Here is a 14,372-nt window from a genome sequence, read left to right as displayed (position 1 = left end):
ATTAATATATGTCTTGTCTTCCCTGGATCCTTTTGTTAGGGGCTTTCTGGGCTTCCAGGACTTGGATGTCTATTTCTTCTCCCATATTCGGGATGTTTTCAGCCATTCTTTTTTGTTTCTTTTTTTTTTTTTTTTTTGAGAGGGCATCTCTCATATCTATTGATCAAATGGTTGTTAACAACAATAAAATTCTGTATAGGGGAGTCAATGCTCAATGCACAATCATTAATCCACCCAAAGCCTAATTTTCATCAGTCTCCAATCTTCTGAAGCATAACAAACAAGTTCTTACATGGTGAACAAATTCTTACATAGTGAATAAGTTCTTACATGGTGAACAGTACAAGGACAGTCATCACAGAAACTTTCAGTTTTGATCACACATTATGAACTATAAACAATCAGGTCAAATATGAATATTCGTTTGATTTTTTAGTTGATTTATATGTGGATCCCACATTTCTCCCTTTATTATTATTATTATTATTATTATTATTATTATTATTATTTTTAATAAAATGCTGAAGTGGTAGGTAGATGCAAGATAAAGGTAGAAAACATAGTTTAGTGTTATAAGAGAGCAAATGTAGATGATCAGGTGTGTGCTTGTAGACTATGTGTTAATCCAAGCTAGACAAGGGCAATAAAACATCCACGGATGCAGAAGATTTCTCTCAAAACAGGGGTGTGAGGTTCTAAGCCTCACCTCTGTTGATCCCCAGTTTCTCACCTGATGGACCCCCTGCGACTGTGCCTGTCTTAGGTTGTTCCTCCCTTGAGGAATCTTACCCATCTCTGGCTAACCAGTCATCTTCCGGGGCCATACAGGGAAATGTAAAGTTGGTAAGTGAGAGAGAGGCCATATTGTTTGAAAAGGTTAGCGTTTTACTTCTTTGCAGATTTATGCCCTGTGGCTTCTATGCCCAGCATTTGTCTTGAGGTATCTTTACCACTTGGAGGAATTATGATACTCGGTAAATTCGATATGAGGCACAAATTCTATTGAAGGGTTGTAATTAGGAAGGAAGAAGAAAAGCCATAGAAGTAGCAGGCGGAAGAAAACATGGGGAGATTGATTATTTCTTTGACATATCTTCTTGTAGAGTAACTTAAGCATATATAGGTTTTAAACTACTAATTAAATTGCACACACACATTAACATAATAGGAATACAGTTACATAACCAAAGCAGATCTATAATTACCAGCCATCTCCAGTGAAACCAAGAAAACCAGTTAGGCATCCTAGGCATTTGTGAAAATTTATCTATGATATGATGGATATTGTCCAACTGTACTTGAACAGTCTGAGAGAAATCAGACATTAAAACAACCCATTTCTGGCAACTGTTCACATCCCATATGTTCTTTTAACATATTTCTTTTTTTTTTAATCAAATATACATCACAGTGGTTCAACAATCCCCCTCTCCTCCCTCCCCACTCCTGCCCAAAGCCCTCCCCCTTACTAACCAGCCGTCACTTCTCAGTGTCTATGAGTCTGATGCTGTTTTGTTCCTCCTGTTTTCCTTTATTTTAATATTCCACAAATAAGTGAAATCATATGGTATTTGTCTTTCTCTGCATTGCTTATTTCACTCAGCATCATACCCTCTATATCCATCCTTGCTGTTGCAAATGGCAGAACTCCTTTTTTATGGCTGAATAATATTCCATTGTGTATATGTAGCACATCTTTACCTATTCATGTGCTGATGGACACATAGTTTGCTTCCATGTCTTGGCTATTGCAAATAGTGTGGTGATAAACATGGCAGTGCATATATCTTTTTGAATCATTGGTTTTGTTTTCTTTGGGTAAATTCCTAAGAGTGGAATTTCTGGGTCAAATGTTATTTCTATTTTTAGTTTTTTGAGGAACCTCTATAATGTTTTTACAGTAGTTGCATCAATTTGTAGTCCCACCAACAGTGAGGAGGGCTTCTCTTTCTCCACATTGTCCCCAGCATTTGTTTTTCTTATTCTTTTCGGTACTGGCCATTGTGATTGGTATGAGGTGATATCTCATTGTGGCTTTAATTTGCCTTTCCCTGATTAGTTATGTGCATCATCTTTTCATGTGCCTTTTGGCCATTTGTATTTTTTCTTTGGAGAAGTGTCTGTTCAGGTCCTGCACCCATTTTTTGATCAGGTTACTTGTTTTTTGGGAGTTCAGCGTATGAGTCTTTATTATATTTTAGATGTTAACTCCTTATCAGGTGAGTCATTTACAAATGTATTCTCTCATACTGTAGGATCAGCAGCTATTTCTTCATGGAGACTTTATACTCCTTTTTCTCCCTCTTTTCTGCCTGGGTCTCCTATAATGGGAATATTGTTTCATTTGGAGGTGTCACACAACTCTCTTAACATCCTCTTGTTTCTAGTGATTTTTTTCCCTCTTCCTTAGCTTTGTTGTTTTTCTCTTCTCTAATTTCCATCTCTTTGTTTCTTCTACTTTCAGCAGTCTATTATTCATTACCTCATTGTATGTTTCATTTCAATTCCTGTATTCTTCAGCTTTGAGTGGTTCTTTTTCAAATCTTGTCTTTGTTGGGGTTTTCCCTGAGATTGCCAATACTTTCCAACAGTCAGTGAGCATATTTGACTGTTACTTTATAATCTTAATGAAAATTGTTGATGTCCATTTCATTTAGCCCTCTTCCTGATGTCTTCTCCTGTAGTTTTGTTTGGAACATATTCTATTCCATCTCATTTTGTCAGGGTTTCTGTGTTTCTTCCTTTGCATTAGATTGATCTGTATGCTTCCTGGTCTAGAGACTAAATAGCCTTATGAACAAGTGTTGTCCTGCGATGTCCAGAGCTTGAGACTGTTTATTGTCCAATGCCTAGTTTTCTTCTTGGTGGAGCCGCAGTTGTTGTTGATGGGCTGTGGACAGGGCCACCTTTCTGCCTGTCTTCTGACAGTGACTGTTCTCTGTCAGCAGAGGCCCTTTGTCAGCTGTGCAGCCATGCTTCTCTTGGGATGTTTGTGTGTGGCACCACCTGCCTGCCCAACAGCAGTGGCAGTGCTACTGTGCCTACGGGTTGGGTGGGGCTAGTGCATGGGGGAGCATATTACGGGGCTGGTCCACCAGCAAGGAGGAACTTTTGGAGCTGGCCCTGCAGGGCCTCACCAATTGGGATGAAAGAGAGCTGGGAAATCCTCTTTCCTCCCTCCACCTGCCAGGCAGCAATGTCAGGTGCACAGAGAAGTGCCTTGGGGCTGAGCCGCCAGCGAAGTGTATGGAGCTCTTGTCTAGCTCCCAAAGGTGCCCGACCTGTTGGGCTGAGGGAGAGCTGGGGAAGCATTGTACATCTGCCCATTTTCTTCCAGAGAGAACTTAGTCCAACTCCCTGTCCCTGTTGCACCCTTCCCGAGACTGGTGAATCTTTCAAACTTTTGCTTCTATGTTGGGTCTCCACAGGACTGATGGAGGTGCTTGTCCTCCGCAAGTGATAAGAGTCTCATCCTCCCAGAGTGCTCCAACTCTCCCTGGTGTCCAGCCCTGTCAATTACCAAACCACAGTGCATGTGGATTCATGTTCCCAGGGCATATCTCTAGGACCAGGTGTACAGAGTTCCTGAGAACTACCCCTTCCCTGCTGTGTTCCACTCCATTCTACTTGTGGGGTAGAATAGGGGACAGGCTTGGGTCCTGATTGATCACTGCTCTGCCACTTTACCCTTACCTGTGTGGTATTTTCTTCACCAGGTTTCTGCAATCTTCAGCTCATTTTCAGAGTTAGTTGTATTTACTATAGTTACTTCCTAGCTGTATATGTGGGAGGAAGTTTCTCCCTTGCCTTTCTACTCTGCCATCTTTTGCACAATCTCAGGACATCTTCTTAAGCTAATTCTAAAGTACCTTCCATGTATGTATGGTAAATGTGATTATCCAAATTCATACATTTCAGTTATAAAAGACCTTCAAATTTTCCAATTTTCTGCCCTCTGAAAGCCAAACAAACAAAACTTTATCTTAAAACATTCTGATAGCTATGCAGATACAGCTTAAAGGTGATACTGTAGTCTTTTCCTGCCATATTAGTTTCCCCCTCTTCGAAAATCTTAAACCTCTCTATCCTCATTTTCTGTTTAAGATTGGTTTAGTTTTATGTCACATGAAATTCTTACTTTATTCAGTTATTTAGTCTCTCATCTGAGAGACCTTCTATGATTTCCATATCTAAAGTAGCATACTGTATATCCCCATCCCTAGTATCTTGTTTTTCGTTTTAATCCCCAACATTGTATATACTTATCTCTCTCCACTGGAGTGAGAGCTCAGTGAGAACAGGATTTTGTCTTTTCTTCTTTGCTGTATTTTAGAAGTTCTGTCACTAGGTGCTATTTTAAAAATTTTAATGTTTGTGTCATTTTACACAGTACTGGTTAGTGAGTGCTGTTTCTAGGTAAAAGGCTATTAAGCAGAAAAGAATACAAGAAGTAATTAAAGAATGAATTTTTATTATTGCTGATGGAACATTTGGCTACTTTATTTACTTGACTATTAAATTAATATTTAAGAATATAGAACTATTTAATATTATATACTCTAGTTAATATACCATACAGGCTTCAAACAATTTATATTTTTCATAAATATTTGAACATTGTTTAATCATCAGTAAAATACCTTCCTTTTATACTATACATATAACTAAAATTGTAGTTCTGAACTAACCTTTTTTTTTTTTTTTTGAGAGGGCATCTCTCATATTTATTGATCAAATGGCAGTATAGGGGGGTCAATGCTCAATGTACAATCATTAATCCATCTCAAGCCTAACTCTCATCAGTCTCCAATCTTCTGAAGCATAACGAACAAGTTCTTACATGGTGAACGAATTCTTACATAGTGAATAAATTCTTACATGGTGAACAGTACAAGGGCATTCATCACAGAAACTTTCGGTTTTGATCACGCATTATGAACTATAAACAATCAGGTCAAATATGAATATTCATTTGATTTTTATACTTGATTTACATGTTGATCCCACATTTCTCCCTTTATTATTATTATTATTTTTATTTTTAATAAAATGCTGAAGTGGTAGGTAGATGCAAGATAAAGGTAGAAAACATAGTTTAGTGTTGTAGAAGGCCAATTGTAGATGATCAGGTGTGTGCCTGTAGACTATGTGTTAATCCAAGCTAGACAAGGGCAATAAACCATCCACGGATGCAGAAGATTTCTCTCAAAGCAGTGGGGATGAGGTTCTGAGCCTCACCTCTGTTGATCCCCAATTTCTCACCTGATGGCCCCCCTGCGACTGTGCCTGTCTTAGGTTGTTCCTCCCTTGAGGAATCTTACCCGTCTCTGGCTAACCAGTCATCTTCCGGGGCCATACAGGGAAATGTAAAGTTGGTAAGTGAGAGAGAAGCCATATTGTTTGAAAAGGTTAGCTTTTTACTTCTTTGCAGATTTATGCCCTGTGGCTTCTATGCCCAGCACTTGTCTCGAGATATCTTTACCACCTGGGGGAATTATAATACTCGGTAACTTCGGTATGAGGCACGAATTCTATTTAAGGGTTGTAATTAGGAAGGAAGAAGAAAAGCTATAGAGGTAGCATATGGAAGAAAACATGGGAGGATTGATTACTTCTTTGACATATCTACTTGTATAGTACCTTAAGCATGTATAGGTTTTAAACTACTAACTAATTTGCACGCACATATTAACATAATAGGAATACGGTGACATAAACAAAGCAAATCTATAATTACCATCCATCTCCAGTGAAGCCAAGAAAACCAGTTAGGCACCCTAGGCATTTGTGAAAATTTGTCTATGATATGATGGATATTGTCCAACTGTACTTGAACAATCTGAGAGAAATCAGACAAATTAAAGCAGCCCATGTCTGGGATCTGTACACCTCCCATATGTCCTTTTAACCGTAGATAGTCTATAGTCATAAGATTTTGGAGTGCTACAGCTTGCACCCCTCCCAACTCCTGGTTGAGTTCCAACAGTACAGATCCGGTCAAATTCGTTGTCTCACTGTATGCACATGCCAGCCTAGACATCTCCCTCCTCATTCCAATGGCAAGTCCAGGAAATGGTGGGGTGGATGCAGCCATGACCGCAGCATCGCCCGGATCCCTGTGGACGCTTTTCGGTGATCATCCCCCGGCACGAGTCCTCCAGAGAGTGCTGATGCCGGAAGCTCCTCCTCATATCGTATCTTAGTTCATTTTCTGGGTATCCAAGCTAGGCCTTGATCTTCTGCATAGAAACAAACAGACCCTTTGCCCACACTTTGACATGCCCTCTATACCACTGTGCAGAACTCATTGGAGGTCAGCACACAGGGACTGCTTTTTTTTTTTTTTTTTTATTAAGAGAAAGGAATATTATCAGAAAAGAGTACCTCCATAGCTGATCATCTGACACCCTTTAAGTGATCAACATTAAGGTTATTTAAAGCATGCGTTGATCTTTGATTTACCAATAGCTTTATCCTATCAAGGAGTAATCCCCCTTTTCTTTCTTTCTTTCTTTCTTTCTTTTTCTTTCTTTCTTTCTTTCTTTCTTTCTTTCTTTCTTTCTTTCTTTCTTTCTTTCTTTCTTTTTTTCTTTCTCTCTCTCTCTCTCTCTCTCTCTCTCTCTCTCTCTCTCTCTCTCTCTCTCTCTCTCCCTCCCTCCTTCCCTCCCTCCCTCTCTCTCTCTTTCTTTCTTTCTTTCTTTCTTATCTTTAATCTACACTTACATGAAGAGTACTATGTTTACTATGCTCTCCCCTATATCAGGTCCCCCCTAACAACCACATTACGGTTACTGCCCATCAGCTTAGCAAAATGTTGTAGAATCCCTACTTCTCCTCTCTGTGTTGTGCAGCCCACCCTCCCCTTTCTCCCTCCCCCCCATGCATGCGAATCTTAATACCCCCCTTCTTCTTCCCCAGCTTATCCCTCCCTGCCCACCCATCCTCCCCAGTTCCTTTCCCTTTGGTACCTGTTAGTCCATTTTTGGGTTCTGTAATTCCGCTGCTGTTTTGTTCCTTCATTTTTTCCATTGTTCTTATACTCCTCAGATGAGTGAAATCATTTGGTATTTCTCTTTCTCCGCTTGGCTTATTTCACTGAGCATAATACTCTCCAGCTCCATCCATGTTGCTGCAAATGGTAGGATTTTCCCTCTTCTTAAGGCTGAGTAATATTCCATTGTGTATATGTACCACATCTTCTTTATTCATTCATCTACCGATGGACATTTAGGTTGCTTCCAATTCTTGGCTATTGTAAATAGTGCTGCGATAAACATAGGGGTGCATCTGTCTTTCTCAAACTTGATTGCTGCGTTCTTAGGGTAAATTCCTAGGAGTGGAATTCCTGGGTCAAATGGTAGGTCTGTTTTGAGCATTTTGATGAACCTCCAAACTGCTTTCCACAATGGTTGAACTAATTTACATTCCCACCAGCAGTGTAGGAGGGTTCCCCTTTCTCCACAGCCTCACCAACCTTTGTTGTTGTTTGTCTTTTGGATGGCAGCTATCCTTACTGGTGTGAGGTGATACCTCATTGTAGTTTTAATTTGCATTTCTCTGATAATTAGCGATGTGGAGCATCTTTTCATGTGTCTGTTGGCCATCTGTATTTCTTTTTTAGAAAACTGTCTGCTCAGTTCCTCTGCCCATTTTTTAATTGGGTTATTTGTTTTTTGTTTGTTGAGGTGTGTGAACTCTTTATATATTCTGGAGGTCAAGCCTTTATCGGATCTGTCATTTTCAAATATATTCTCCCATACTGTAGGGTTCCCTTTTGTTCTATTGATGGTGTCTTTCGCTGTACAGAAGCTTTTCAGCTTAATGTAGTCCAACTTGCTCATTTTTGCTGTTGTTTTCCTTACCCGGGGAGATATGTTCAAGAAGAGGTCACTCATGTTTATGTCTAAGACGTTTTTGCCTATGTTTTTTTCCAAGAGTTTAATGGTTTCATGACTTACATTCAGGTCTTTGATCCATTTTGAGTTTACCTTTGTATATGGGGTGAGACAATGGTCCAGTTTCATTCTCCTACATGTAGCTGTCCAGTTTTGCCAACACCATCTGTTGAAGAGACTGTCATTTTGCCATTGTATGTCCTTGACTCCTTTATCAAATATTAATTGACCATATTTGTTTGGGTTAATGTCTGGAGTCTCTAATCTGTTCCACTGGTCTGTGGCTCTGTTCTTGTGCCAGTACCAAATAGTCTTGATTACTGTGGCTTTGTTGTAGAGTTTGAAGTTGGGGAGTGAGATCCCCCCTACTTTATTCTTCTTTTTCAGGATTGCTTTGGCTATTCGGGGTCTTTGGTGTTTCCATATGGATTTTTGAATTCTTTGTTCCAATTCTTTGAAGAATGTTGCTGGTAATTTGAGAGGGATTGCATCAAATCTGTATATTGCTTTGGGCAGGATGGCCACTTTGACGATATTAATTCTTCCTAGCCATGAGCATGGGATGAGTTTCCATTTATTAGTATCCCCTTTAATTTCTCTTAAGAGTGACTTGTAGTTTTCAGAGTGTAAGTCTTTCACTTCTTTGGTTAGGTCTATTCCTAGGTATTTTATTCTTTTTGTTGCAATGGTGAATGGAATTATTTTCCTGATTTCTCTTTCTTTTGATTCATTGTTAGTGTATAGGAAAGCTACAGATTTCTGTGTGTTAATTTTGTATCCTGCAACTTTGCTGTATTCCGATATCAGTTCTAGTAGTTTTGGAGTGGAGTCTTTAGGGTTTTTTATGTACAGTATCATATCATCTGCAAATAGTGACAGTTTAACTTCTTCTTTACCCATCTGGATTCCTTGTATTTCTTTGTTTTGTCTGATTGCCGTGGTTAGGACCTCCAGTACTATGTTAAATAACAGTGGGGAGAGTGGGCATCCCTGTCTGGTTCCCGATCTCAGAGAAAATGCTTTCAGTGTCTCGCTGCTCAGTATAATGTTGGCTGTGGGTTTATCATATATGGCCTTTATTATGTTGAGGTACTTGCCCTCTATTCCCATTTTGCTGAGAGTTTTTATCATGAATGGATGTTGAATTTTCTCAAATGCTTTTTCAGCATCTATGGAAATGATCATGTGGTTTTTGTCTTTCTTTTTGTTGATGTGGTGGATGATGCTGATGGATTTTCGAATGTTGTACCATCCTTGCATCCCTGGGATGAATCCCACTTGGTCATGGTGTATGATCCTTTTGATATACTGTTGAATTCTGTTTGCTAATATTTTATTGAGTATTTTTGCATCTACATTCATCAGGGATATTGGTCTGTAATTTTCTTTTTTGGTGGGGTCTTTGCCTGGTTTTGGTATTAGGGTGATGTTGGCTTCATAGAATGAGTATGGGAGTATTCCCTCTTCTTCTATTTTTTGGAACACTTTAAGGAGAATGGGTATTATGTCTTCTCTGTGTGTCTGATAAAATTCCAAGGTAAATCCATCCAGCGCTGGGGTTTTGTTCTTGGGTAGTTTTTTGATTACCGTTTCAATTTCTTTGCTCGTAATTGGTTTGTTTAACTTTTGTGTTTCTTCTTTGGTCAGTCATGGGAGGTTGTATTTTTCTAGGAAGTTGTCCCTTTCTTCTAGGTTTTCCAGCTTGTTGGCATATAGGTTTTCATAGTCGTCTTTAATAATTCGTTGTATTTCTGTGGAGTCTGTCGTGATTTTTCCATTCTCATTTCTGATTATGTGGATTTGTGTTGATTCTCTTTTTCTCTTAATAAGTTGGGCTAGAGGCTTATCTATTTTGTTTATTCTCTCAAAGAACCAGCTCTTGGTTTCGTTGATTTTTGCTATTGTTTTATTCTTCTCAATTTTGTTTATTTCCTCTCTGATCTTTATTATGTCCCTCCTTCTGCTGACTTTAGGCCTCATTTGTTCTTCTTTTTCCAGTTTCGATAATTGTGATGTTAGACTATTCATTTGGGATTGTTCTTCCTTCTTCAAGTGTGCCTGGATTGCTATATACTTTCCTCTTAAGACTGCTTTCACTGCGTCCCACAGAAGTTGGGGCTTGGTGTTGTTGTCATTTGTTTCTATATATTCCTTGATCTCTATTTTGATTTGTTCATTGATCCATTGATTATTTAGTAGCATGTTGTTAAGCCGCCATGTGTTTGTGAGCCTTTTTGTTTCCTTTGTAGAATTTATTTCTAGTTTTATACCTTTGTGGTCTGAAAAATTGGTTGGTAGAATTTCAATATTTTGGAATTGACTGAGGCTCTTTTTGTGAGCTAGTATGTGGTCTATTCTGGAGAATGTTCCATGTACACTTGAGAAGAATGTATATCCTGTTGCTTTTGGATGTAGAGTTCTATAGATGTCTATTAGGTCCATCTGTTCTAGTGTGTTGTTCAGTGCCTGTGTGTCCTTGCTTATTTTCTGTTCGGTGGATCTATCCTTTGGAGTGAGTGGTGTGTTGAAGTCTCCTAGAATGAATGCATTGCAGTCTATTTCCCTCTTTAGTTCTGTTAGTATTTGCTTCACATATGCTGGTGCTCCTGTATTGGGTGCATATATATTTAGAATGGTTATATCCTCTTGTTGGACTGAGCCCTTTATAATTATGTAGTGTCCTTCTTGATCTCTTGTTACTTTCTTTGTTTTGAAGTCTATTTTGTCTGATAATAGTACTGCAACCCCTGCTTTCTTCTCACTGTTGTTTGCCTGAAATATGTTTTTCCATCCCTTGGCTTTTATTCTATGCTTGTCTTTGGGTTTAAGGTGAGTTTCTTGTAAGCAGCATATAGATGGGTCTTGCTTTTTTATCCATTCTATTACTCTGTGTCTTTTGATTGGTGCATTAAGTCCATTTACATTTAGGGTGACTATTGAGAGATATGTACTTATTGCCATTGCAGGCTTTAGATTCGTGGTTACCAAAGGTTCAAGGTTAGCTTCCTTAGTATCTTACTGCGTAACTTAGCTCGCTTATTGAGCTGTTATATACACTGTCTGGAGATTCTTTTCTTCTCTCCCTTCTTATTCCTCCTCCTCCCTTCTTCATATGTTGTGTGTTTTGTTCTGTGATCTTTTTTGGAGTGCTCCCATCTAGAGCAGTCCCTGTAGGATGCCCTGTAGAGGTGGTTTGTGGGAAGCAAAATCCCTCAGCTTTTCTTGTCTGGGAATTGTTTAATCCCGCCATCATATTTAAATGATAGTCGTGCTGGATACAGTATCCTTGGTTCAAGGCCCTTCTTTTTCATTGCATTAAGTATATCATGCTATTCTCTTCTGGCCTGTAGGGTTTCTGTCAAGAAGTCTGATGTTAGCCTGATGGGTTTTCCTTTATAGGTGACCTTTTTCTCTCTAGCTGCCTTTAAAACTCTTTCCTTGTCCTTGATCCTTGCCATTTTAATTACTATGTGTCTTGGTGTTGTCCTCCTTGGATCCTTTCTGTTGGGGGTTCTGTGTAATTCCATGGTCTGTTCGATTATTTCCTCGCCCAGTTTGGGGAAGTTTTCAGCAATTATTTCTTCAAAGAGACTTTCTATCCCTTTTCCTCTTTCTTCTTCTTCTGGTACCCCTATAATACGAATATTATTCCTTTTGGCTTGGTCACATAGTTCTCTTAGTGTTGTTTCATTCCTGGAGATCCTTTTATCTCTCTCTATGTCAGCCTCTATACGTTCCTGTTCTCTGGCTTCTATTCCTTGAATGGCCTCTTGCATCTTATCCATTCTGCTTATAAATCCTTCCAGGGACTGTTTCACTTCTGTGATCTCCTTCCTGACATCTGTGATCTCCCTCCGGACTTCATCCCTTTGCTCTTGCATTTTTCTCTGCATCTCTTTCAGCATGTTCATGATTTTTATTTTGAATTCTTTTTCAGGAGGACTGGTTAGGTCTGTCTCCTTCTCAGGTGTTGTCTCTGTGATCTTTGTCTGCCTGTAGTTTTGCCTTTTCATGGTGATAGAGATAGTTTGCAGACCTGGTACGAGTGACCGCTGGAAGAGCTTCCCTTCTTGTTGGTTTGTGGCCTTCCTCTCCTGGGGGAATAGCGACCTCTAGTGGCTTATGCTTGTCAGCTGTGCGCAGACAGGGCTTCTGCTACCTGCCCGTTTGCTATGGAGTTTTTCTCTGCTGTTGCTGTGTGTGTGGGCTGGCTGGGGCTGCTCCTCCAAAGTGGTGGAGCCCCATTGGAGGGGGAGCGGCCGGGAAACTATTTTTCTCCGTAAGGGGCCTCTGTGCTCCCTGTTGCCCAGGGGGTTAGAGTGCCCAGAGTTCCACAGATTCCCTGCCTCTGGTCTAAGTGTCCTGTCCTGCCCCTTTAAGACTTCCAAAAAGCACTCTCCAAACCAAAACAACAACAGCAACAATGAGAGAGGGAACAGAAAAAAGAAAAAAAAAAAGGAAGAAAACAAGCAATTTTTTTTTTTTCCCTCAGGCGCCAGTCCCAGGCACCCGCTTACTGGTCCTGCTGCCCTGGCTCCCTAGCACCAGGGTCCCTGTCCCTTCAAGGCTTCCAAAAAGCACCCGCCCACTGATCCCGCAGGGAAAAACACGCGATATTCTTTGTCTTCAGACTCTGATCCCAGGCACCCGCTCACTGGTCCTGCTGCTCTGCCTCCCTAGCACCGGGGTCCCTGTCCCTTTAAGGCTCCCAAAAAGCAGTCGCCAAAAAGAGAAAAAAAAAAGGTGGGGAAAACGCGCAATTTCCTCCGTCCTCAGGTGCTGGTCTCAGGCACCCGCTCTCCGGTCCCACAGGGAAAAACATGGGATAGTCTTTGTCCTCAGGCGCCTGTCCCAGGCACCTGCTCACCAGTCCCGCCGCCCTGCCTCCCTAGCACCGGGGTCCCTGTCCCTTTAAGGCTTCCAAAAAGAGAAAAAAAAGGGGGAAAGCGCACGATTTCCTCTGTCCTCAGGCGCCTTTCTCAGGCACCCACCCACCGGTCCCGTAGGGAAAAACACGCGGTAATCTTTGTTCTCAGGTGCCGGTCCCAGGCACCCCCTCACTGGTCCCACCGCCCTGCCTCCCTAGCAATGGGGTCCCTGTCCCTTTAAGGCTTCCAAAAAGCTCTCGCCAAAAAGAGAAAAAAAAAAGGGGGGGAGGGAAACGCGCAATTTCCTCCGTCCTCAGGTGCCGGTCTCAGGCACCCACCCACCGGTCCCGTAGGGAAAAACGCGCGATCTTTGTCCTCAGGCGCCGGTCCCAGGCACTGCTCACCGGTCCCGCCACCCTGCCTCCCTAGCAATGGGGTCCCTGTCCCTTTAGGCTTCAAAAAGCACTCGCCAAAAAAAACAAACAAACAAAAAAACCACTCCGATTTCTTTCTACCCGCCGGGAGCCAAGGGGAGGGGTGCTCGGGTCCCGCCGGGCCAGGGCTTGTATCTTACCCCCTTCGCAAGGTGCTGGGTTCTTGCATGTGTGGATGTGGTCTGGATGTTGTCCTGTGTCCTCTGGTCTCTATTTTAGGAAGAGTTTTGTTTGTTATATTTTCATAGCTCTGTGTGTTTTTGGGAGGAGATTTCCACTGCTCTACTCATGCCGCCATCTTGGCTCCGCCTAACCTTTTTTTTTTACCTATAAAAACGTAAATTACTTACTTGTGTTTGAATAAATCAGTAACCTAACCCCTGACTTGTTTCTTTCTTTTTTTCAAAACACTGAAATACTTCGTACAGTGAAAGGAAAGACTACAGTTCGTATTCATGTCAATTTATAATTCTCTTGTTTTGTTACTTATTTCCAGGCTGTTTAGCAGGCATGACCCACAAGCAGAAGAAGCATTAGCAAAGAGGAGGGGAAGAAACAGTCCAAATGGGAACCTCATTAGAATGCTGGTTCTTTTCTTTCTTGAAAGTGAGGTAAATTTTTAACATAATTCGTTATTCTGTTTTTGTTTTAGATTAGTTTTTAAATAAAATTTTCATTTAATTCATTGTGATTAATTGATATTTTTTAATCAAATGAAAAAAAGCCTGTTTCTTACAGAATTTTCTTCATGGGTTGCCTGATCATGAAATTAGTTCTCTACCTCTTGTGGGAATATATACGCAGGTGTGGTTCAACACTGAATATAGACTAGCAATTCCTCAATTTTTTTAGTGTTGCAATACTGCATACTACAGATATACACACACATGCGCCTGTAGCTTTTAAATTACATTAAACAGTTTGTGAAAGTTGTCAGGCTGTTTAAACCATTCTTTCTACCTTAGTTGAAAATTAAAAGAATAAGGGAAAATATGAATTTAAATGTTTTAAATAATAGTTGAGTAAGCTCTGTTAGCAGTATTTCCATTTGACATTTCCATGTCATTTATCACTTAAACAGTTTTATGATTAGCATTTATAATATATCTATCAGAATCTGTTTACACAAGTGAACTTTGGTTTGCCCAGTAAAATGCTTTTTGATATTAGGACTG

The 14,372-nt window shown here is 40.4% G+C and overlaps 1 protein-coding gene across 6 annotated transcripts in view; it reads left to right on the top strand.

Moving 5' to 3' along the window:
• The window catches only part of STAG1 (STAG1 cohesin complex component), a 436,291-nt gene that overhangs the window by 331,353 nt on the left and 90,566 nt on the right, over window positions 1-14,372 (top strand). For all 6 annotated transcript variants that reach the window (XM_073232352.1, XM_073232354.1, XM_073232353.1 and 3 more), the window contains one exon: window positions 13,694-13,808. In XM_073232352.1, coding sequence (XP_073088453.1) covers window positions 13,694-13,808 — 115 coding nt within the window. The remainder of the gene's footprint in view (window positions 1-13,693; window positions 13,809-14,372) is intronic.

Source organism: Manis javanica, chromosome 3 (genome assembly GCF_040802235.1).
Source record: "Manis javanica isolate MJ-LG chromosome 3, MJ_LKY, whole genome shotgun sequence".
NCBI classification, from domain to species: domain Eukaryota; kingdom Metazoa; phylum Chordata; class Mammalia; order Pholidota; family Manidae; genus Manis; species Manis javanica.
Note: the sequence above shows the minus strand (reverse complement) of the source record. Positions and strands in the feature narration are given on the sequence as shown.